This window comes from Cupressus sempervirens, chromosome 2 (assembly GCF_028749045.1).
Source record: "Cupressus sempervirens isolate cs-2001-9-10 chromosome 2, ASM2874904v1, whole genome shotgun sequence".
NCBI lineage: Eukaryota > Viridiplantae > Streptophyta > Pinopsida > Cupressales > Cupressaceae > Cupressus > Cupressus sempervirens.
The window spans coordinates 290,899,694-290,924,429 of record NC_143119.1 but is presented as its reverse complement, the minus strand read 5'-3'; the positions used below and the strand labels follow the sequence as shown (position 1 = coordinate 290,924,429).

Sequence of the window (24,736 nt, the reverse complement as noted above, 5' to 3'; positions counted from 1 at the left end):
GGTATTTCTCAGTGTGTTCATTCAGCATTCGTGAGAAAACTCACATTGAATATTAGATGTATTTCAATGTTAGAAAGGTTCTAGAATTTCTTTAAAGCACTGGTGAGCTCAAAGAACAGTGAAGGGGTTTTTTTCATGTGTTTATTGCATTTGATTAGTTATATTTTTCAAAGTTACAGATAATGCTCCTAGATTGATAGTGCAGACTCATTCACTGAATCTTCAGGCACAGAGATATCACGGTTATGTTCATAGAGAGTATATACTGTCTTAAAAGTTTATTACACAGCTCCAGAAAAAGGCTTCATCCTTCTTTCAAAGTTTTCACACTTTATTTCAAGAAAAAATAATGTTTTGAAGGTCTGTTTTGTAAATAGTCAAATGATTGTTTCACAGATCAAAAGACTGACCCATAAGTGAATCACTGTTCTATGAAAAGAGTGATTGGCTGTTCTTGAAGAGTTTTTCGCACTGTTTGAAGCTAGTTCACTGTCAAGATAAGACCTACTTTTAGAAGAAAATAAAGATCTGAACATATGTTAGGCAATGAATAGACAGTCATAAAGAGTACCTTTTGGAATATGCACAAGGATTCATGTTATCATGAAAAAGACAACGAATATGCAGAATAGTCCTATCAGCTATCATAAAACAGTGAAAGGAAGCCTTGCTACCAGTGTTCTTCTCAAAAGGTTAAGACAAATGTGCAATTTGAAGTGTAGAAGTGATAGAACGTCAATGAAGCTTTAAAGAACAGTGATGGGGAAACCACATGTTCGGTAGATTTGTAGAAAAGAGGAGATCTTAGATCAGACACAGAATGGTGCAATGATACACAAGAACTCCAATGCAACACAACCTTGTGAGACCAATAATATTTTGGAAAGGAAGGTGATGAATCTCAGCATCAAAGAGCAGCCATCCATTCACAGAAGGACTCCCAGCTTAAGAAGATCAGAGAAGAAAGAATATGTAATACATTTTAGCACAGGTAGTCCTAAGGTACCAGGAACGTCACAGCTCTTATGTAATGAGAAACGAGTAAATGGGAGTCTAGACATTACAGTAAAGTTTTAAGTTCCTCCAATTGGATTGTGAAGATCAGAGAGAACCCTAAATTAAGCTTTTACTGCTGCAAGGAAATTGCAAACCCATCATAGAAAATTCAATGGCTTTTGTACAACCATTATTTTCTACAATTGATAGGTTGAACTGTATATTTTATTTGATCTCAAAATATCTATGTTGCGAAAATGCCCTTCAATTAGTTTTTTTATTGAAGTGATTTTTGACAGTTTTTCTTCAACTTATTTACTTTTTCAAATCCCATTTTTTGCCGATTTTTCCAAAAATCTCACTTTTGGTTTGTCAAACTATTCCTTAAACAATTCATGCTTCTATGCTCAAAACAACTATATCTATACAAACAATAATTCTCATATCTGCCAATTAACAAAAAAATTAAAATGATACTCATTCATAATTCCACAATATGTCATATCTCAATACAATGAAAAATATAACCAACATTTAGTAATCTTCATATTGCTCTTCATTGAGAGCATCAAATTCAATATTTGGATCAATTCCTTTGTATCACAATCAACTGCAATGCCACTCCCACCAACCATGTCATATGTAGAATTTGCCTCAACTATAGAGATCTAGCCAAGTTGTGCAATAGTGGCATCTAAGTTTAATATCCCTTTTCTAGCCCATCAATTCATGATGTGTCTGTTAGCCCATTTTGCATTGGTCCAGTGGGCTGACCACGACTTTTCAAGGATTAGAGAGAGATTTGGCCTAGGCAATCAGTTTCAGGTTAATCGGAGTTTATTTAGCAAGGTTTCCAGTGACTTTCTATTTTTAATAAGTTAGCAGTTGGTTCAGTGATATCGGTATTTCAGGGTTGAACTAGAAACATCTTGTCAAGACCTTTCCAATGAGACATCACACATGATTATCCAAGTCCAATTGATCAGCAATGCCTGAACATAAAATAATTAATTAAAAAAGTGACTACTAAATTAAAGTACATATTATTATGTCACTTTATTATTAAAAGAACACTTTAATCAATAAGGTGGGAAATGATATTTTCGAAACGAAAATGGAAAGAGAGAAGACAAAAGGTCAGGCAGAGGGAAACTGAAGAGTCACTGCATTGAGCTTTGACAGAAGAATGTTAAAATTATTTCAGCATTCTTGGTTTATGTTTTTGGATTTCATTTCTCTCTTGGAGTGTTCTGGAAAGTTTCAGCTTTCAATAGGTTTGAGGATGGAAACCCACTGTTTACTGGAGATATCACACAGGTATCTCATTTGTGCTTAAAATCTTTGTTCCTTATTATCCAATCTGATTGTAGTTTTATGTGTTTACGAATGGATCTTGTTATTGTTCTGCTGAAGATTGTAATATAATATCATTTCAGAATTTATATTTCAGCTGGGCATTTGTAATTTGTTGAATGAATCGGAAATCAATTGCATGCAAAATATTGTTTGAATCTTTTCTGTTAAAAAAAGGGGGTAAAATGTCCATTGGAGATATTACAGTGGTATAAGAATTGGTTTTCCCAGACCTGTAAGATTTTATGAATAACAAAAAAGTGCAGCTTGGAAACCTAGTTCTTCCTCATCTGGTGGTTTCATGACAGAGTCTACATTTGCACTTATTTTGTGAAGTCCCTTGTGGAGACAATCCGAAGTACTAAGGATAATCTTACAACCAAGGTAAACTATATTCATCAGTGTGAAGAAAGAATTATTCCGGTGTTCCAAGTCCGCCGCAACATACATTTTTTATTTGAAGAACTCAATATTCAGGAAATTAACAAAATATGTTGGATGTTCAGAAGAGTATTTCTATCTGAGAAGAAAAACTGATTATATTTTGAATAGTTCAGGGTCATGAGAATATATTTATTTGTCAGTATTGACACCAAGCGAAACTGTTTGTTGACAAAGAATTAGATTTTTCTACTGTGTGTTACTTAGAGGATATTGTGAAAAGTGCATCTCCATTCTGAACTCCCGTGAGCTGCTTAATTGGAAAGAGTTGTGCAAACATAGGCATCCAATTGGAACAGAACTCTGAAAAAGGTCACTGGTGATTAAATATTACCGTTTTCCCTATCTTTGGCAAAAAGAACAAGAACATTTCCTGTCATTCATTAAGAGTTGAGCGATCAACCATTTTCAGGTGCACCACTATCATATCCACATTATCTGCACTCTCCTATTGAAATAAATAACTTGGAATGGTGACTGCATAGCTTAGATGTGTTGTCATTCCTATTTTGCATATCTGAAACAATCTGTATCTGCAAACCATTTAATTCCAGCTCAGAACAGTAACATATTTCTTGTCAAAAAAATTGTAGGTGAATATTTCTGAATGTTTGTTTGATACAAATATTTGTTCGAATGTCAATCTGTGAATCTGTAAAATTATGATGAGATCTGAGATCAGAATTATTGAGGGATATTACATTCAGCAAACATCACTGCTTTCATAATCATACTTGATATCCCATGCCCTGCTGAAATAAAGGCAGCTTTAAAAGAGATTCCAAGGGATCAAGTTCAGATGTCTTCTGTGGTATTGCTGAGAATAGCTCTGTGTTTCTATGAGAGCTAAATCTGCCATTGAAGGAGGCTTCCTGTTGCAGGCTTGAAAGTGCGGATTGTGAAATTTATCTGAGAAGAGAACTGAAAGTACTAGCAGACGTTAAACAGCTACAGCAATTATCAGATATAATTTTCTAGTCAGACTCAGACGTGACACACTGTTGGGGAGCTCATGAAACATAGTACAGACTATAGTTTGCATCAAGATTCATTTTTATAATTTCTGGGCATTGTCTCCAGAAAACTGCCGGCTTAATTCCAGCAGTAAATTCATTTCTGTTGTGACATGGTTTTTCATTTTTCTGGCAGCTTGTTGCTATCATATCAGTGTATGGTTTGGATGTAATTATTCAGAATTGCTTGTTGAAAAGACATTGAAAGGCTTGTCGTTACCTTTAATAATGTCTGAGATCAAAGTCTTAACATTCAACTGTTAAGAGTTACTAAGAATAAAGAGGTCCAAGTGTATTAAGGAAATTAAAAGCCTCTAAAATTAGTACGTGATAGAATTAGCAACCTGATAATTGTTAAAACACAACAAGGACAAGAAACAAATTCATCACAGAAATGTTTGGGAGATACCTAAATTTATCGCCAAGGACAAGGAAAAAATTCTTGTACAAAAGCTCTACAATATAAAAAGGAAACCTGCATGTTTGCCTCAATCGAAGCATGGATTACTTTGCAAATTGAAAGCAATAGAGAATTGCTTATCCACGATTGAGGAACTAGGTTCTAAGGGAAAACAAGTGACCGTGATGCTTGTTGTCATTCCTTTGGTGAAGCCGGTGTTCTATAGACATTCTGATAGAGATGTGAGACTTGTGGTAACTTTGTGCATTGTTAATGTTATGAGGATAACACCACCACGTGATCCTTATAAGATTGGGTGATATCCATAATCCACCCTTTGAGAAGGTCAAAATTTTGGAGCCAGTTGCAAAAATCAGAGCTTGTGGGATTATTTTGGATCTTCATTGTGAAGACTTAATTCTTGATGTGTTTCATCAGTTTTTGATTGCTACTAACAGGATCAAACGAGAAATGTTATATCTTCTATAAAGTCCATTATGTCTTTGATTATTGAGGAGAGTGATGATTATTCTGAACTCTTCTTATCTACCCTATTGGCTGTTTTGAAAGAAGCACACTTTACTTATTCTACTACTTGTAATTTGATTAACAATGCTATCAAACAATGTGACCAAAAACTGAAGCCATTCTTAACAGTGGACAAGATAAAGAAAGGTAAGAGCACTTGAAGGAACTATTAGTGAACATAAGGATGGTATGGACGAAGGAGAATCATTTCATGCATCCATGGGTGTGAATTATACAAGTCTCAATGATAACAGGAAGGATTATAAGTATGTTGTCATGACGTCTTCAAAGACAACAATGATTGATCAGCCACACAAAGGTATGAGTCCCTTTGATGATTTTCTACTGGAGTAAAATAATATGGTGGATGCATCTAGGGTTGATGACTATGTGGAAGCAAGGAAGGAAGATTTTTTTCAGCTAATAAAAGGTCTTAAAGAAAAAGACAAAATTCAGTCATATGGGAAGCCTGAGAAGGATAAGCTATTGGTATATATAGGGACTGCAAGGTTGAAAAAGACACACTCATGGATCAGCTACCTGGTAATTTGAAAGAGTCTCCATGCATTATGGTATCATGCCCTTTGGTTGATGACTATAGGGTTGATAAAGCATCTTTGTGAATCCTTTGATCCAGCATAATGTTTATTGGATGAAGCTTAGTGAAAATACAGAACTCAAGCAAATTGATACCTCACTCTTTGAGATAGGTGTTGAGTGGACATTTGAATATCCACTCTGAGTTAGATGACTCAATACCTCCTGAATTTGATCAGGAGTCCCAAGTCTTGATTATGCGGAGAGTACTTCTCAATTCGGTGCTGATTTCAGCTAGGAGGTGGCTGCCTTGTCACTCTTGACAGATGAAAAACATGTTGAATACAAATCAGCCTTTGATAGAGACTTGGCAATCAGTATGACCAAGGAGTACATGAATAAATAAATAGTGTTGATGAGTATCCTTTGATTCATTATACTCTTCATGTAGCTGGGACTCAACCACATTGCCATACTAACTCATCCAGAGTCTACGGTATCTCTACCATCACAGAAACTGAGCATGAAAATGATACTTGAGTAGCATTTATTTAGTATGGGGTTGTTGAGCCCAATAAATGGATTGCGCTTGATGGTGTGAATTTTTCACATAATGGTTTCCATTGTATGACTCCTGGTATAGAGAGACAGTTACGGAATCCTAGTGCTGATTCAGAATTCCTAGAGGAGATGGTTAGTGCATCAAATAATGGCTACATTGTGTGGGATGCATTTTGTTTTCCATTCAGCCCACCTACAGAGGACTTGCTATTCCAATTGATGTAGAGGTATGGAACGAATGATTGGTTTGGTGCACTTCCCTTTGATAGTACTTAAAAATGAGCACAACAAAATTTGATTTTTCTTAGTGAAAATTTGATCATATCCATAATGTTTTTCTCTATCATAAGTTTATGGCTTAGGGGTTTAGGTTTTCTTTCATTTGTATTCCTTTTGGTTAAACCCTCTATTCTTTTTTGTTGTTACTTTTTGCCTTTGAAAATAGGTTCAGGTTCGTTATGTCGTAAAAGGGGGTCATGTTTCATCCTTAGGTTAATTTTATGTTTGGCCACCCTTTTATTTTTTCCAATAAGTTTTATTTCCTATATTCCCATGGTCGAAAGTCTATGTAAAACACCACTCATGGGTACCGCCTTCATCTTACATAGAGTTCCCTTTATTTTATTAATGAAGTGCTACATCTCAAGTTTTCACTGTTACCCGCCATTTCGTGAACACCACTCTTTAAATACTTTATTCATCGTGGAAGACTGCCATCTATCACACATTGACTAGCCAAAGAAACTATTTGAAGGGTTTTAAAATATTATGTTGGTTCTCTTCTATTAAGTGACGCACTACCTAAGGTGCATCATTCTACACATGAAGAAAATGAGCGAAGATGTTATAAAGTTGAAGTAAAGTTGTTTAAAAGTTATTGGTCAAAGCCAAGGGTTATTTCCGGCAAGCCAATAAGATGAAATCAGATTAGCGACCATCATGATCTTGCAATAAAGAGATGCTAGGATGCTAACCATTGCAGCATCATGAGATGATGCCACCTGTCCTCATTGAGACAAAGCAAGCTGATAGTAGGGCTCAGAGATGAGTTATGAAGGACAATGAGATGGATGTTTTCCACTAGGGAAATGATGGGCCCACTTGCCATGTAGGATGTGAATGTCAAATTGACCAATCAAATCTGTACAATGGGCCAGCATGGAGGAGGATCAATAGATAGAATTCAAATCTATTGCAAAGATATATTTAAGTTGTTTTCCAGCCCAAGTGAACATTAATGGCAGACGCGACATTGGTAACTTGTTTAAGACCAAATAAAAAAGGATTTTCAAGCCATTTTCATTCATCAAAGCGGTCAGACGAGATCACCATTTGATTCCAAAGCCAACGAAGATCAAAACAAGTTGTTGCAGTGCGAAATTAGGGTTTTCTTCCTATGAGAAAGCCATAAGTGTGATTCTTAGCCTTCCTTGGTTGTTTTAATGTTGTAGAATTGGGAATTACTCTTAAATCGTGGAGAAAAGACTGCAACTCATTCCTAGGGTTCGAGAATTTGATGAAATCGAGTAGAATTTGCTGGACGTAATCTTGTGATTGCAAGATTTGCAAAATTATAGTTTTCCTCTTAGTTTAAAATATTTAATTGAGAGCCTTAGTTTGTTGAAATGGCACCTCAAAGGCCTCACTCTAGAAAAATTGAATACAAAAAGAGGACCTTGTATGACGGTTTTTTGGTTCAGTCAAAGCCATCAACGAATGATGAACTCCAGGGACAAAACTTCACAACGAATAAAACCTTGGGTAAGGGTTTAATTGCCAAAGTATCCAATAGATTTGCAAAACATTTCCTTCAATCATCATGGTTCTTGTTGTATCTAGAATAGATCTATTTCTTTTCTCTGCAACACCATTCTGTTGTGCAGTACCAATAGCAAAAGTTTGCCTCTTTATCGCATGTTCTTCACAAAAAGAATAAAACTCATTGGATGTGAATTTCTCTCCTCTATCAGGTCTTAAACATTTCATCTCTATCCAAACTCTATCTCAACCATCACTTCGAATATCTGAAGCTTCTGCAAGGCTTATGATTTTTCTCTAAAAAGTATAATCGACATCATCCTTGAATAGTCATCAATGCATAACAAAAAGTATATGTTTTTCTCTCAAAAATATAACCGACGTCATCCTTGAATAGTCATCAATGTATAACATAAAGGACCTATCTCCACAATAGCTTCTTGTTCTAGTAGGACCACACAAATCAGTATGCACAACATCTAGTAATCCATTTTAAGTATATGTCTGATTCTTAAAAGTGGATCTAGTCAATTTTACCAATGGACATTCTTTGGACAAATTGATTGGCTTCATATGTTGAGCCAAATCTCTTAACAACATTAGTAGTACTAACCTTTACCATCTTATAAAATTTACATCCCAAAATTTTCTATGCCATAGCCAACTATCATCAATCTTAGCAATCAAACATTTATTTTCAACACTTTTCAAAAGAAATAGATTACTTCCAGTTTGTCTATTGGATGCAATCAACTCTCCATTGCTTCCTATGATTTTGTACATTCCTTCCATGAATTCCAATCTGTAACCTTTATCCAATAGTTGTCTGACACTCAACAAGTTATGTCTCAAACCCTCTATATAAAGAACATCATGAGTATTGCCATAAAGAGTAATAAATCCTTCCCTTAATCAAACTAGGATTGTTCTTACCGAATCTAACAACACCACCATCATAATCTTCAAGCTTCACAAACTTATTTTTATCACCAATCCTATGATGTGAGCATCCTCTATCAAGGACCCATTCATTTCTCTTATCAACATGTGAAACTATGGCTTTTATCTTCATTAAGATGATTATCTTTAATAGCAATAAATGCAATCTCATTGTCACTAGCACAAGATTCTCCATCAATCACACCATTCTCGGCAGCACAATATCTTCTATATCCCCTAGAGTGGAATTCCTAAGATTAAACCTGGGTTCCTTACAAACTTCATTAGGACATTTAGATGCAATATGACCAATCTTATTACAGTTAATGCATTTCAAAGGTAACTTTCATTCGTACTTACCAGTGTCCTCAGCTAGCCTTCTTGCAATCAAGATTTCAAGCTCATCAACCTTCCTTTCCTCTTCCATGATCTCTTCACATGATTAGCATAGTTGTATTCTTTCAAGATTCTAGAATTAGTCTCTTCCTTATCATGCACACACTGGTTTTAAATGCAGTTTCAACCTTGTATAGTTCCTTATCAAGAGTAATCATCTCATAGGCACAAAATCTTTCAACCAAAGATTCTCTTGAAAAATCTCTTATAGTTCTTAATTCCTCAATAGTTACAACTTTCTCACTGTAACACACAGGCAAAGATTTTAGAATTTCTCTTACTACTTCATCATCACTTAAGGTGCCACTAGTACATCAAATTGAACAAACCACATTGTTCACTCTTTGCATAAAGGATGAAAGAGTTTTTCTTTCAAACTTATCTTCATAGCTTCATACTTTCCTTTAAGACCATGCAACTTAGCTTACTTAATATCCATGTCACATTCATTATATAATTCCAAACCACTTAAACAAATTATAGTTATAAACAATAATGCAAGATCCACAATACATAACACCAAATACATTCTCGTGGAAACCCGTTAGGGAAAACCCCAGTGAGAGTTAAGCCCACCAGATGAATGTACTTTGCTAAAAAGTGTTGCCTGGTTAAGAGCAAAATAGAGAACAAAAGGAATGTACTTGAATCCATAGGCTTACAGCCCAATCTGCAAGCTCGCTGCTCAGAGCACACTGCTCATAATACAATCACAGATCTTGCCCTCAGTCAGGCTCACCAATCTAGTCTTTGATTACAAGATGGAAATATTGTCCATTAGAGCTGAACTGACAAATAGCATCTCCAATGCCAATACAGTTCCCGTGAAATACAATGTACATCTGCACCATCTCTCTCGCATCCATACATTTGCGCATTGTTTCACAATTACAAAATAATGTCTCATTTGTACACATTACAAAGATTAAACATCAACTAGGTCGGCACAAACCTATTACAATAATAGATACAAACAATATGCTCAATCACCAATGCAATCCAAATCAAGTCAACCAAGACTTGGATAGGACCCAAATCAATAACCTCGAAAACGTAATAGCATTGTCAAAGCAGCACCAAAGATTGCAACACGTTACTCCATCAATTTTACTATGATCTAAATGAAGAAACACCGACACGCCACAAAAAAAGCAAATCTGGTCTCTTCAATCAATGCAAAGTGCAAACCACTGGAACGATCATCACACAAACCAAGAACACCATCAAGCAGCATGAATACCATCTAGAACCTTCGCATAATCTCCAACTCAAAATTCAAACTCATCTTCAAATCGAATCAGTACAAACACTGAATTACCGAACTTTGTCATAACAAAAGATAGCTTGCTGTACTCTGAATGATGAACACCACTAGCTGAGGACACAATGATAAGTCCCAATACAAACACCAGCTTTGCAGCCTCTTGAACATTAAATCCGATTCATACCATAACAAATACTCAACCACTAAACACATGAACACTGTGGCACCAGCAACCAGTAAATCAATCATAGCTCACTCGACAACCATGTGAACCTCTGTCAGTTGATGAGAATAAACTACAGATACATCAGAAACTCCAACAAGAATCACAGCAACAGATCTTCAATGCACCATCTGAACATCATGAATCATCAAAACTGAACAAATACTGTACACTGTCTGCAACAGCACTGGTATGTTGACATCAATGACAAAACACTAATGTCAGCACACATCAACAATCTTTGACATGCTCAACCAAATATCCAACAACATCTTCTCTCTCAGAAGATCAGTTTTTTAATAAAACCCTAGCATAATAAACTTCAGAAAAACTGTGTGCCTTTAATGTTTGAATAGATTGATTTTGTGGTAATATCATATTCAGATTATCAATAATTAATAGGTGGCCATCTGTATTTAATGAACCTTTCAAATGTCAAGATTTACATCAATTACACGATAAATTGGTTATCATATTCTACAAGCCTTAACCCAAGCTGATAACTGTCCTTTTAATAACTGATAGTAAAAATTATCAATTAATCTTCTGTAACCTGAAATAAACATTAATATTGACAGACACTTAACAAGATGTCATAGTTTTTTTACTTACTACTGGATATGTATGCAGATTAATCATCATTAGTGCAGAGAACATTGATGTTGTAAGTTAACTAATATTTAATCTGTTTTGACAAACACCACAATTGCTAATTCATCTTCTGTCAAAGTTGTTCAGTCACCACATGACTTTCCTTTTGCTATTCAATCTTCAAACAAAGTTCCTCTCGCCTGGATGACAGGAAGTCACTTTAGTCACTGTAGCAATAATCATTGTAGCAAACAATGAGACAGCTTGTTCAATATATTTAGCACCATTCCATAGAATATTGATTGACTAATAAACATGGATATGCTCTACAAAAACCAACTGACAACCTTTTGACATCAGTGACAAACACCTCAAAAGTCAACAAATAAATATTTGGAAATTTTGTTCTCATGTAGCTATTGTTGTTACTGTCTTTTAAGTAAAAACCAATCAATGACGTAAAAATTTATTAGCAAACTAGGAAAATTAATAAGAATCCATTAACCCAATAGAGTAGTATCATTATCCTGATGATGAGTAATGTATGGGACTTCAAAGCTTAGAAAAGAAAAACCATATACAATCTATTTCAGAAAATACTGCTTGCTATGGACTCGCCAATAAAAATGCAAGGTACAATGTTTATGAGCATTACCCAATCATTAGAACACTCAATTGTCCACTAACCCCACACCCTCCAAAAGGTACCTATCCAACCAGCCGTACATCCAAATCCCATAGTTACACCACCCTAGGGGACGGGGGAACGGTGGAGCAGAAGGAAAAGTTTCCAGGACGGGGGGACAGAGGAGCCTTGATTTGGGGACGTTGGGGGGACAGCGGGGTGACAATGGTGGGGGACAAGAGGGGTTGTAAATACTATACATATAGTACATAAAATGCTATTTATGAAAAGATGTATTGCAAGATAGGATATAAAGATGTAAAAGAGTAAATACTGGAACATTGCATTGAATTGGATATTCGTACATTGAACATAAATAGTCAAATCAGAAAATACTCAACACTGGGAGGTCCCTCCATCTTCGGCGGAGGTGGCAGAATCTGGTGGAGCTGCTAGGGATGGGGGAACGAAGCCCCCTAGTCCCTGGTGCGTCCCCGTGTTACTATGCCAAATCCATGTCTAGACAAGGGAAAAAATGTAGCCACCACCAACATGGATGCCTATACAGTGTTGAGACTCAAAATTGGTGCAAACCCAACAAATCTATTTGAGGATCAATCTTGAACTCAATTAATCAGAAAAACATAATATATAAAAAGTATACAGAAGTAAATGTCAACCTTGCCAGACTTAGTTCAAGTTCCAGCTCTCATAGACTCTCAAATCAAGTCTTGGGAACTTGTTTGGATTAGCACAACTCACAAATTAGGCACTTTTTTCTGAAATCTATCAAGTTCCAAAGCTACGGAAAGATTACATACCCAAGCAAAGTCAAAATCCACTTGTAACCAAGAGATGGGAAATACCTACATATTTACAGCTGTTATTAAACTTGATAGTTTGATATTCTGATAATAAACAATGGAAATTCAATCTCCTCAAATAGTGAAGTTACAAAGAAAGAGTTTCTAAAAAAGAAACAAACTAACAAAATAGAAACTACCTAAGATGACCATTATAAAATCATTATAGTATTTGATAGCCTCCCTTAATGGTCATCATTCTAACCATAGAAAAAGCATAGAAGTTTACCCCCTTTTCTTCAGAATATTACGATATGAGCCTGTTGCTGAGACCTTTAATCTGCTATTTTTTTGGAAAATTATCAAGAATAATGGAATCTGTCTAACCTAAGGTTGGGTGAAGAGTTATCCCTCTTAAGATCAATTGTTGAAACAGACAAAAACCTGAAACAATGATTTTGTGGAAAAATCGGCAAACCCTCCAGAAACGATTTTTGTCAAAAATTGCAAAAGAATGTTCACAAATGTTTACCCCAACAATTCTAGGTGCAACCCAAAGCAAATTGCAAGAAACCACGATTTTTGTGGAGAAAAACACCAAACCATGAAACTTGAGTTTACAAAGCATCCTGTTTTTGGAGAAAAAATGGTAAAAACCCTAAAAATAGGAATACCTATAATTATTTTTTTGTGGAAAAGAATTAGAAAAGCCTCCAAAAGAGACCATGATTTTTTTAGGGAAAAATCATGTAAAATCTAGAAACAGTTTTTGAGGATAAAATTGAAAAAACCAAACAAAATTTTTTAGGAGAAAAATTGATCAAAACCCAAGACACAAATCAGCTTTAAAAAAAAACATTTTTAAGGAAAAATGGTTAAGCCCTTTTATAAAATAATTTTTGAGGCAAAACAATCGCATGAAACGCAAAATAATCCTTATATGGACAAAAATTTAAAAACCCTCCCACATTTTTGAAGGAAAAAATTATGAAAACCAATAATAAAATTTTCGAGGGAAAATTTATTAAAACCCAAAAACCAACAAAAAACTTACTTCCCTCATTTTTATGGAAAAAAACAGTGTAACATCAGCAGTGGGGTACGTGAGGAAGAGTTTCCAAGACGGGGACAAAGTGCCTCAATTTCAGGACAGCGGCGGGGGTGTTGTATACTATACATAAAAAACTTCAAATGCTAGTTATGAAATCATTTCAGTATAACATACCAAATTGAAATACTTGAACATAGCAAAATTGAAACATGAACCAAAACTATTCAACATAGTAACATAGTAGATACCGAATAGTAACATTCAAAAATCAAAGTTCAACTAGAAATTCAAGTACCCATCCCGATGATGACATGGTTGCAGAATGGCGGAGGTACTCTGGTAATCCAAGCACCCGGTGTGGGTCTTGGGGATGGGTATTTCAAGGTGTTTTTCTTCGTCTTTTTTGTGGGGGGGGTGTGAGTATCTTGGTTTGACTAGAATATATATAAAACCCTTCCATGATTTTTTGTGGAAAAAAATCAAAAACCCAAACGACCATGATTAAAACTCTCACACTACAAAAAATAGGTTCCTAGTTGTGGCAAACCAAACAACTCATCGCAGAAGCCTTCACATGGCAAAACACCAAACTTCAAGTGGTAAAATACCCCAAATCACGACCAAACTTCAACACACGGTAAAACAAGAAAACACTTCTGTGGAAAACAGCACATGCAACTAAAAAAAAAATACAAGTACGTGAAACTCACATAACCCTGGGCCACCAGTGACGGAGTTAGACACAAACCCGCTTTGATACCATGTTATAAAAATTGATAGTTTGATCATTCGATAATAAACAATGGAGATTTTATCTCCTTAAATAGAGAAACTACAAAAAAAAGTTTTTGAAAAAGAAACGAACTAACAAAATAGAAATACCTAAGATGACCATTACAGAAACATTATAATATTTAAATAGACTCCTCAAGTAAAAGGGAAAGGATCTGAATTATGTGTATTGAAATAGACTCCTCAAGTAAATCAATTTGTCACAAGCTGCCACAAGAAAGATTTTTTCATAATTTGCATGCATATGGGGACGGTAGCATCCTATGCTTAGCTGTGGAACTCCAGTTTTCCTACCCAATTGTACTGTATCCTTCAAGTAAGGTTGATTTTACAGACTGCTTATCTTTGCTACAAACTTGCATCCAATCCTCTTAAAGAATGAGAAACAAATTTAAGTCAATGTGCGGTTTACTGTCAGCATCTTTATTGCTAAACCTATGTATGAATACCTGATAATATGATTTTTGTTCTACAACTGAAACAGGGGAGAGGATGAAGGGAAATTGCTGAAGAGCTATTTCTTAATATAAAAGGCCCACGTCATACAAGTCCTTGTTTTTAAGAATCATAAAATTAAATTTACAGCTCCAATCTTTACAAATTCGTATCCTGGTGGCTAGAACATTTACTTCTATTTGATCATTTGAAGCATACTAAGTTGAAGCAGAAGTTGAAGTCAAAGTCAAGGTCCAAATGAGAAAGTCTAAAAGCTAGAAAATGATGAATTCACTACAAGCTGCACATTTGACATGAAAAACTTTTGCATCAAGCAAAATCAGCACATATTTTTGAGATACAACAGCTTGTTCAAATATAGCACAAGTTAATTTTACCTTGCAAGAAGATTGTACTGTGTATTGAGATTGTAAAAGAGCCAACAACATTACCAACCTCATACTGCAAGGCACTGCAGATGACATTTCAAAAATAAAAAATAAATTAAACAAGTTAAAGTACACTCAGGTTTTTAACCAACTTTGATAGTGGTAGTTATGCATTTTAAGAAATATGAAGTCACCTTTCATGTAGCTTTGAACTAACTGTGCAGGAAATTTATAGTCTGGCGTTGAATTACTAGAATCAAACTGGGCACTTTTATTTGTTTCTATATCTGTGGTAATACCAGTGGAAGCTTCAACCTTGCCTTGAAAAGACCTACTATCTTCCAACCCAATGTTGACTGGATCGTGTAAGCTAATTTTTGCAAGATTATTAACTTGGTCATTCAAAGTTGCAGACAATAGCAAGTTCTGACGCCGATACTCATCGTTAGAAGGATCATAATTAGCTGTCTTCTCATTCCCAAATCCAAGTTGCCCTGATTCCAACAGTGTCAATATCTCTGCTATGTCTTTGCCAAATCCTAGGTCCAGAAGTCTGGTCCAAGCACAATATATATTTAAAATGACGACCAGCTTGAAATTTAGAAACTTAATTGTTTCAAGAAGACATAACTCAAAACTTTATTAATACAAACAATCATGAGAAATGAAACCTAGGATTGTAACAAAAAAAATTGCTACCATATGTACATGCCTGCTCCACCAAGAAGTAAGAGTTCTAGAATTAGAAAACTAGCAAGCATCCTGAACTATAATGAACTGTGTTCACAAACAAGAAGTATTAGCACATACCTGTCTGCTTCGTCACAGACTAACCAGCGAAGGCGGTTGTGAACAAAAGATGAAGTATGCTTTAAGTGGTCCAAAAGCCGTCCAGGAGTAGCGACTAGAACAGTTATTCCTAATATTGGAGAACATGTTAGTATCGGAAGAATTTCCAATACTCATAGGCAATTGCCTAAGAAAGAAAGAAAAAAATCTTACAAGTTTAATATTATGTGTGCGCGTGGATATATTAGTTAATAAATGCTAGACTTGGACAGGTTCAGGCTAGGGAATAATATTTCAATATGCCTTGCAATTTTGGACTTTGAGAACATGGAAACAGAGAGAAAACATCCCTAGGCCACCCCAGGTAATCCCACACCAGGTCTAGGGGTCCCAGGATCTTCCCAATCCTTGGCAATCATCCCCAGAATATCCACTAAATTTTCTGAAAGAAAAAGATTATTTGATATTTCCAAGACACCCTGCCTATGCAAAGACAGCCCTCCAGTTGTTCTAGAGGCAGCCAGGCATCCCAAAAAAATTGGAACAGTCAACAATCCTTGTGACAATTCAGAGAAAATGGATATTTCCAAGCCACTTTTTAAAAAGTTGAAGTTAGGGTTAAGATCTTTGTATGAAACCTCTGGTTTTATAACAATTTTAGCTTACCTTCAAGGAAAAATGTAGCTAAAAGAACTTTACATGTTATAGATAACAGTACAAGTTGTGTCCCCTTTTTGGCAATTTGGGACCACTAAAACTAGCTCTTTAAAAGATCATTAAATTCTCTCAATTATAAATAAACGGTGAGGAATTTAAAGATTGTAAACTAAATATTTGTGGCATTTGCTATGTAGGTTTTAGATCAGATTTACAATTTTTTTAATTCTTTCCAGAAATTTGAAGTCAATTTTCGGAACTGTTATTATAGTTTAATAACTTTTAGTAAGTTGCTCGTTCCAGATTAGGTTCACAGATCTGTTGATGTGAGTTTTGTGCCACTGCAACATGCAACATGAAACCTAATTTTCTAGGATGAAACACCAAATATCAAACCCTCTCTTGAATAAGGAAGTTCATATGCTAAATAATGCATATGGGTTTGTGTGATCAAATGAGACAACCCCAAGGTTCCTTCTTATTGTGGACTCAACTCAGTTTTGTGATGTAATATGCTAGGTATCACAAAGGGACTTACTTTGTTCAACCAATGGATATCAACTACTTCAATTTCTTCCAACATAAATTACTAAGGGATAAAGGGTTTAGAAAGCTATTCTACTCCTAAAATAGTAAAAAGCAATAGATTGTGAATGTCTTTGTGACTATACTAGACTTGGCTTAGCCATCAACATCAACCAAGCTGACACAATCTCCTAAAGTAAATGTGAAATGTTCAAACTATTACCATTCATTAACACCATCAATGCATATCAATGTGCAAGTAATAATCAATGTTAAGCTTGTGAATATGCCAGTTGACCATGCAAGGCAAACTTACAATCGGCAAGCAGCTAATGGTATGGTATAAACGAGTTCAACATAGATGCATCCACAATATCTTCCACTCTACTACATACTTCTAATCAACATGAAATGAAATCCTAATCTGAGTGAGGAAATGAAGAAACCATGCAATACTCCAAACCAACACAAGTAATCCACTATGAAGACCAACAATGAATTAACAACTATTTTGATAGCATTATGGAAACAATTTCCACAAGTCTCTCCCTTTACAAATGAGAAGAGTGAGGTTAATATAGGAGCTCTAAATATAATGAATGGACAAGATTAAATCAGAATCAATGACCCAAGTTTACTCAACGAAAACCTAATTAGGGTTGTGAAAAACATTAAATGTATCTCTAATGAGAATGAAGCACCACAAAATGAGCCAATGAAAAGATTCAAGGCACGAGAACCCAAGAGGAGAAAAAAAAAGTTTCCTGGTCATCATATAGCTTATCATCTAATATAGCTTATCATCTAGAAGATATATTACTTTATTTCTCCTTTCAGAAAATTCCATGAACTCGAACATAATAGCATCAAGATCATCCATGACAATGTTGGGTAGCCTACTACATTGTAGTTCAATCAACTCTTGTCTTTCCATGCAAGTATCAAGTATGATGTCCCAATCTGAAGTATGCTTTTGTAGATTATTAATGGATATCGTAAGAAAGGGAAAACCATCCAACTGGCTCTTCTTAATAAATTCCATATCTTTGAATAAACTGATTTTTGCTGCCAAAATCATTATGATTGGTGGCTAACATCATTATGTGACCAAATATGAAAATTACACTACATATCCCATTAGGATGAACCAATGAAAAAATAATGTGTTCTACATGTCCACTTGTGAAGGATCCTGATTAGGTGATCTTTGACATATCAACTTGGAGCTCTCTTATCAGTTGAATGATGACTGAAGGCCACCTCATCTACCTCATCTTTGATCCTTGTTTCAGTTTTGTTTCTTCATCCTCTTCCTTTAGGAAATTCTCTCACTGAACTTGTCCTTGAAAACTTTCTTGAAGTGACAGGTTTCCCTCTATCGATCATGGACTTGTAAATCTTTATGTCCTTGAACCCTTGATGATAGTAATCCTTATTCATTTGTAGAGTTGTTCCTTCTTAGCTTTGATCTTCTCACGATCCTCCCTTCGAATTCCCCTTGATGTGCACCATGTCTTTTGAATTTGAACCTTCTCTTATGTCCCTCTTTGAGTTTTCTAGGGAGCCTTCTTGATGTCTCAAACCTTTTCCTTACCCTGTTAGGTGTAAAGTTTAGATCTTTGTTGGTGGAGACTAACTAAATCGTATTTCTTCTTATGTATACCTTTTACTTGTAATAACTCTTCTTTATGTCAGCAGATCTTCCTTGAATGGGGATGCAGATTTAATGTATTTATACTATTCTGATTTCTGACTGAGATCTATATGCCACGATGATTGATCTGATCTGCAGTTTCAAATGAATTATATTATACATGTCTTGAGACATGACTTAATAGGGGCATGACCCTACGTAGTCATGCCTCTACACATATTCATAATGTTTCATAAACACACTGATTGATAACCATCGGTGATAACTATAATGTTAATGATCGGCATAATTATAATGACCGATCATGAGGAGGGATGAATATAGGATATGCCCGATCATGAGAGAGGTGCTCGATCACTCATTGTATCATTGATACAATAACAGAATCATCACATGTAAAAGGTGATCGGTACTATATGATGCTCAGGAATTTGTATATAACTGATACAGATATTTCAATAATGTAAGATTATGGTTCTATATATATAATCAGATCTACAAAGTATGAACAATCCATATATTATATTTGCTCCAATGTCCTATGAGGCTAATATCCTCAACACTCCCTCTTTAGCGAGAAAGGAATTTAAGCAGATATAATGCAAATAAAAATATCACTTGGTGTCCGACAAAATCCGGCCCAAAGAACCATAATTGATTTTAATGGTGCCCGGCAAAATCCAGCCCGAAGAACCATGATGGTTATCAAGGTGTCCGACAAAATCCGGCTCGAGGATCCAAGATAACACTTTGCTCCAACACATTTGATGTTAGGAGATAGATCAACTATTGATAAGGTCGTCACTTTACAATAGTGATCTTACACATATGAAAGATCGTCACCTTTCATAACACAAAGTTTGCAAACAACATTTTTTTTTAAATTATTCACGAGTATACATATAACTTTACAAATGTATTTACAAATTTGTCATAACAAGTTTACCTCTAAAGTACTCTATTTTCAACCTTGCAAGAGGTTTGGTGAAAATGTCCGCATTTTGCTCATTTGTGCTGACGTAAATCTGCGTAATAACATTTCTGTCAACCATGTCTCTTATATAATGGTAAGGAGTCTCGATGTGCTTTGATCAATTGTGGAAGACAAGATTTTGTTGCAATGTGTAATTTCCCCATCAAATGAAATCTAAAAGCATAATAGAGCATTCTAGAAATTAATGGATTACCGAATAGTGTTACGACAAATTAATATTTAGGTTTGTAAAGTTCTAGAAGTTATTTATGTCTAGATGGTTCTAGAAAAGTCTATTTGTCCTTTTCGGTTACTTTAGATGTTTCTGGAAATGCTCTAAGACCTCTATAAATAGAGGCATCTTGTAATGTTATTGATATGGACAAAATGTAATTGATATAGACAAAATGGTTAATGAAATATATTAGTGCCGCAACAAGTATTTTTCCATTTTAGTTTATTTTGTCCATCCACCTTTTACAAGGTGTATCAGAGTTGTCGTGGGTTTCTATAATTGGTATCAAAGCAGATTTAAAATCTCGGTCCACCTCCTACAAGTGGTATCAGAGCCAAGGTTAAGAAAATCCTATCACCGTTTGTGACAAACGAATCAAAGCCAGATTAATTGGGAGAATCCTGTAACCTATTTTGACAGAAGCAGCTAATCAAGGGATAGCTGAAGAAGGAAGGAACTTGTTTGTCACCATTTGTGACAACAAAAAGATTTTTTATTTTGCAGACGAAGGTTATTTGGAAAACCCTATCACCATTTGTGACTGATGAAGCTAATTTAAATTTCTAGTGAATCCTATCACCATTTGTGATAGATGTCATAATGAGGCTATCAAGGGGTAGCTGAAAGAAGACATGAATTTGATCAAGGTTATTAGTAAACCCTGTCACCGGCATTTTTGACAGATAAGGCAAAATTATCAGTGGATCCTGTGAAAAGAGGAAATCGTTGGTAAAAGATTCAGCCAATTGTTGACAAAATGTTTGTAGAAATTAAAGGCCACAGCTTTGGAAGACACTATTCATGCATTAACGGATATGAAGATTATTGGAAAATAGCATTTTGGCATCAGGCAAAAGAAAGGATTTAGATTTGTACGCAACAACATTTGAGGTTGAAATTGGGGGGGGGGGGCGGTGTTGGAATGTGTAATTTCCCCCTCAAATGAAATCTAAAAGCATAATAGAGCATTCTAGAAATTCCTGGATTACTGAATAGTGTTAGGTCAAATTAATATTTAGGTTTGTAAAGTTTTAGAATTTATTTATGTCTAGATGGTTCTAGAAAAGTCTATTTGTCCTTTTCGATTAATTTAGATGTTTCCGGAAATAATCAAAGACCTCTATTTGTCCTTTGTGATTATCAACCAATGAAGTGATTTTATAATTTCTATAGGTGCCTGTGTATTATGTATTTTGTGTTTTATTATCATTGTGGATCCAATCCTTCCACCCCCATCAGATTTGCAGAAAGTTTGATGCAGCTCTAGTTAACACAATGAATTACTGTGGGACTTAGTTGCATTCCAAAGAGTCCAAATAACAATTTTCTCAGCCATACTGCTTCGCAAGCTCCCATGGAGGCTGTCATATATTCAGCTTCGATGGAACTCATGGCAACTGTAGGTTGTTTTCTACTAAACTAGGGTATCATAGCTGATCCAAGACTAAAGCAACATCTTGTAGTACTCTTGCGGTTTATGGAACAACCAGCGCAATCAAAATCAGTATATCCTTCAAGTTTAATCTCAACATTTTTGTATTTCAAACCAAGACCGATAGTACCACGTAGATATCTCAAGATATGTTTAGCAGTCATCAAATGAATCTTCTTTGGTTCACACATGAAATGACTTAAAACATTGGTGGCATAGCAAATATCAGGCCTAGTATTTACTAGATGCATAAGTGATTCAATGATTTGTCTTTAAAGAGTGGTGTCAATAGACTCTAAATTTATAGCTTCTTCGTTTAGCTTGTGTAGATTTGTTTCCATCAGAGTTGCTAGAGGTCTGTTGTCCATCATTCCAAACCTAGCCAAGATGTCAGGAGTGTATTTCCCTTGATTTAGAAAAATATGCTCTTTCTTTTGACATACTTCTAGACCCAAAAAATAGTGTAGTAGGCCTAGATCCTTCATTTCAAATTCAACTATAAGATCTTGATTGCATCTTTCAATTAAGTGATCTTCACCTATTATCAATAGATCATCAACATATAAAACAAGTGTTAACATGTCATCATTCGAAATTTTGAAGTATATGTTAGGATCAGCTTTGTTCTTAGAGTATCCTAGTTTGGAGAGGTAGTTATCTATCCTTTCATACCAAGCTCGAGGTGCTTGTTTGAGGGCATAGAGAGCTTTCTTGAGTTTACATACACATAGATTCTTATCTTTTATAACAAAGCTTTCAGGTTGTTCAATATATACTTCTTCATTAATGACATCATTTAAGAATGCAGTCTTGACATCCATTTAATGTATCTTCCATCCTTTGGATGCTGCACTTGCAATAATTGTTCTTATGGAAGTGTATCGAGCAACTGGAGCAAAGATTTCCTCATAGTCAATACCTACCTTCTGTGAAAAACCTTGAGCAACAAATCTTGCTTTATGTTTTTCAATATTGCCATCTAAAGCATATTTGATTTTGCATAACCACTTTGATGAAACAACTGATTTGTCTTTAGCCTAGGTACAATATCCCAAACATCATTTTGTAATATGAATTGATATTCTTCGACCATGGCATCTTTCCAAGCTTGACAAGTTAGAGTTTCTTCGACAATTGATAGTTAAAATTTAGTAAGCTCAATTACTAGTGCAATATAACAAAATTTGTTTCTGGTTTTCTTGCTCTCCCTAGAAATTTCATCTGGCTCAACATTGTTTTCTTCAATCACTTTTCTTGCCCATAATGGTCTTTTCCTGATATTAGAGATGTCTCTATTTTATGAATCTGGTAATGGTACATTCTCCTCTGATATGTTCTCCCTCTGATTTTCAGTTTGTAGATTTTTATCTAAGTCTATGATGGCTCATCTTCTGTACTTGTTGATAGTTTTAAAGCATTGTTTTCCTCAAATATGACATCTCTACTTACTTCAATTGATCTCTATCTAGGTAAATAGACTCTATACCCTTTGGAGTTCTCACTGTACCCAACAAATATTCCTTTCTTCCCAAATGGTTCTAACTTGGTTCTCTTTTCTTTAGGTATGCGGATGTAAACAGGGCAACCAAATATTTTGAGATAACTTAAGTCAGGTTTATTTCCTGTAAAGATTTCTTCAAGAGTTATGTTTTCTAGAATTGAGTGTGGACATCTATTTTGAATATATACAGCAGTATTAGTGGCCTCCGCCCAAAATGAGAAGTGTAAATTTTGATCATGAAGCATGGTTCTTGCTGCTTCAACAATGGTTCTATTTTTCCTTTCTGCTACCCCATTCTGTTGAGGATTATAAGGTATAGTATACTCCCTCTTAATCCCAACAAAGGTGCAAAAATCTTTGAAATTTTCAGAGGTATATTCTCCTCCATTATCTGACCTAAGAGTTTTTATTCTTTTTAACATTTGATTTTCCACAATTTCTTTGAACTCTTTAAATTTTGATAAGACCTCATTTGATTCTTTGACCTTTAGGAAATAGATTCAAGTTTTCTTAGAGAAATCACCAATAGATATTATGTAGTAAGATAATCCTCCTAGAGAAAGTGTCAGCATAGGTCCATATAAATCAGAGTGAACTAGTTTGAGAACTGATTTAGACCTGTGTTCATTAGAAGGAAAAGGTCTTTTTATATTCTAATATTTCAATAATGTAATACACACGCACATTAAGTCCCCCAATCGATTTGGAATTATATTATATTATATATTAATATAGTCAAATGTATAATTAATTAAGATAAAATAATATTATGGCGTGTTGAGCTTAGTTGGGTTAATCCAATATCGAAGGACCTTGAGGTAATTGAATAGGTAAAACAAAAAGAGGAGTATTGGAAAGTAAACTTTGACGAGGCATCAAAGGGTAACCCAAGCCTATCCAGAGTAGGATTTATAATCCGCAAACCGTGGTAATGGGGGGGAATAAATTGGATGATAGCACTAATAATGTGGCAGAAGCCTTAGCAGCCCTAACCATTATAAAAGTGGCAAAGACAATGGGAGCTATAAAGTTTCTTATTGAGGGGAGCTCACTCATTATTATCTAGGCTATCACTAAAGGACAAACAAATGCATGGCACCTTCAACAATACATCGATCTTATAACAAAGGATTTCTCTTTGTAACAAGACTTTAACATAACTCATGTAAGGAGAAGAAAATAAGGAAACGGCAAAATTGTCAAATTCGGCTTTATCTTTTGAAAGGATAGAAGAAATTAGGATTGAAGACTTTCGATCAATCTCAAGAGATGATTCAGTTATTTAAACAATTTGGAAGGTGCATCAAATAAGTTGATGATTTTTTTTTGTGATGGTGTACGAGTTGGTCTTTTCAAAAGCTGAAGTGGGTAGATAGGTTAGCAAAATGGATGAAATGGCATTGTATTTGATTTGGGAATGTTAAAAAGATTTTGTTAAATCTCCTCATCTTGGGTGATCATTTATTGTAGCAAATGAGGTTGAGTGTAAGTAGAGGCCTTGCAGGTTGTCGTGAGGGTGTTTTTGATAGAGGAAATTATGGAAACTTCCTTCACTGTGAGGGTGATGAAGAAGTAAACTTCTTTTTATGGCCTTGTGACTAACAAAAGATTAGAAGTCGTGTTCCTTTATAAAGATGAGACAAGTGAAATGTGTGCAATTAGTTTTAAGAGCAGTTTTTTATCAAATGAGGAACTGGCATCGCACTAACATAGGCATTTACTCCATAATTATGGTGTGGGCCTTAGAGCTAGGGGAATCACGAGCTACTATAAAACAAGCAATGAAGGCAATTGCGCCCGTGGAATTCTCGGCAAGTATGGAATCAATCCTTGAATGGGCGATCCTAGGTAAAGGGAGGGATGTTAATGAGGGCA

The 24,736-nt window shown here is 35.1% G+C and overlaps 1 protein-coding gene across 4 annotated transcripts in view; it reads right to left on the bottom strand.

Moving 5' to 3' along the window:
- LOC149572212 (DEAD-box ATP-dependent RNA helicase 17-like) overlaps positions 1–24,736 on the bottom strand; it is a 154,997-nt gene that overhangs the window by 59,876 nt on the left and 70,385 nt on the right. For all 4 annotated transcript variants that reach the window (XM_089813467.1, XM_089813469.1, XM_089813468.1 and 1 more), the window contains 3 exons: positions 15,906–16,014; positions 15,290–15,648; positions 15,105–15,178 (listed from right to left, as the gene is read on the bottom strand). In XM_089813467.1, coding sequence (XP_089669593.1) covers positions 15,105–15,178; positions 15,290–15,648; positions 15,906–16,014 — 542 coding nt within the window. The remainder of the gene's footprint in view (positions 1–15,104; positions 15,179–15,289; positions 15,649–15,905; positions 16,015–24,736) is intronic.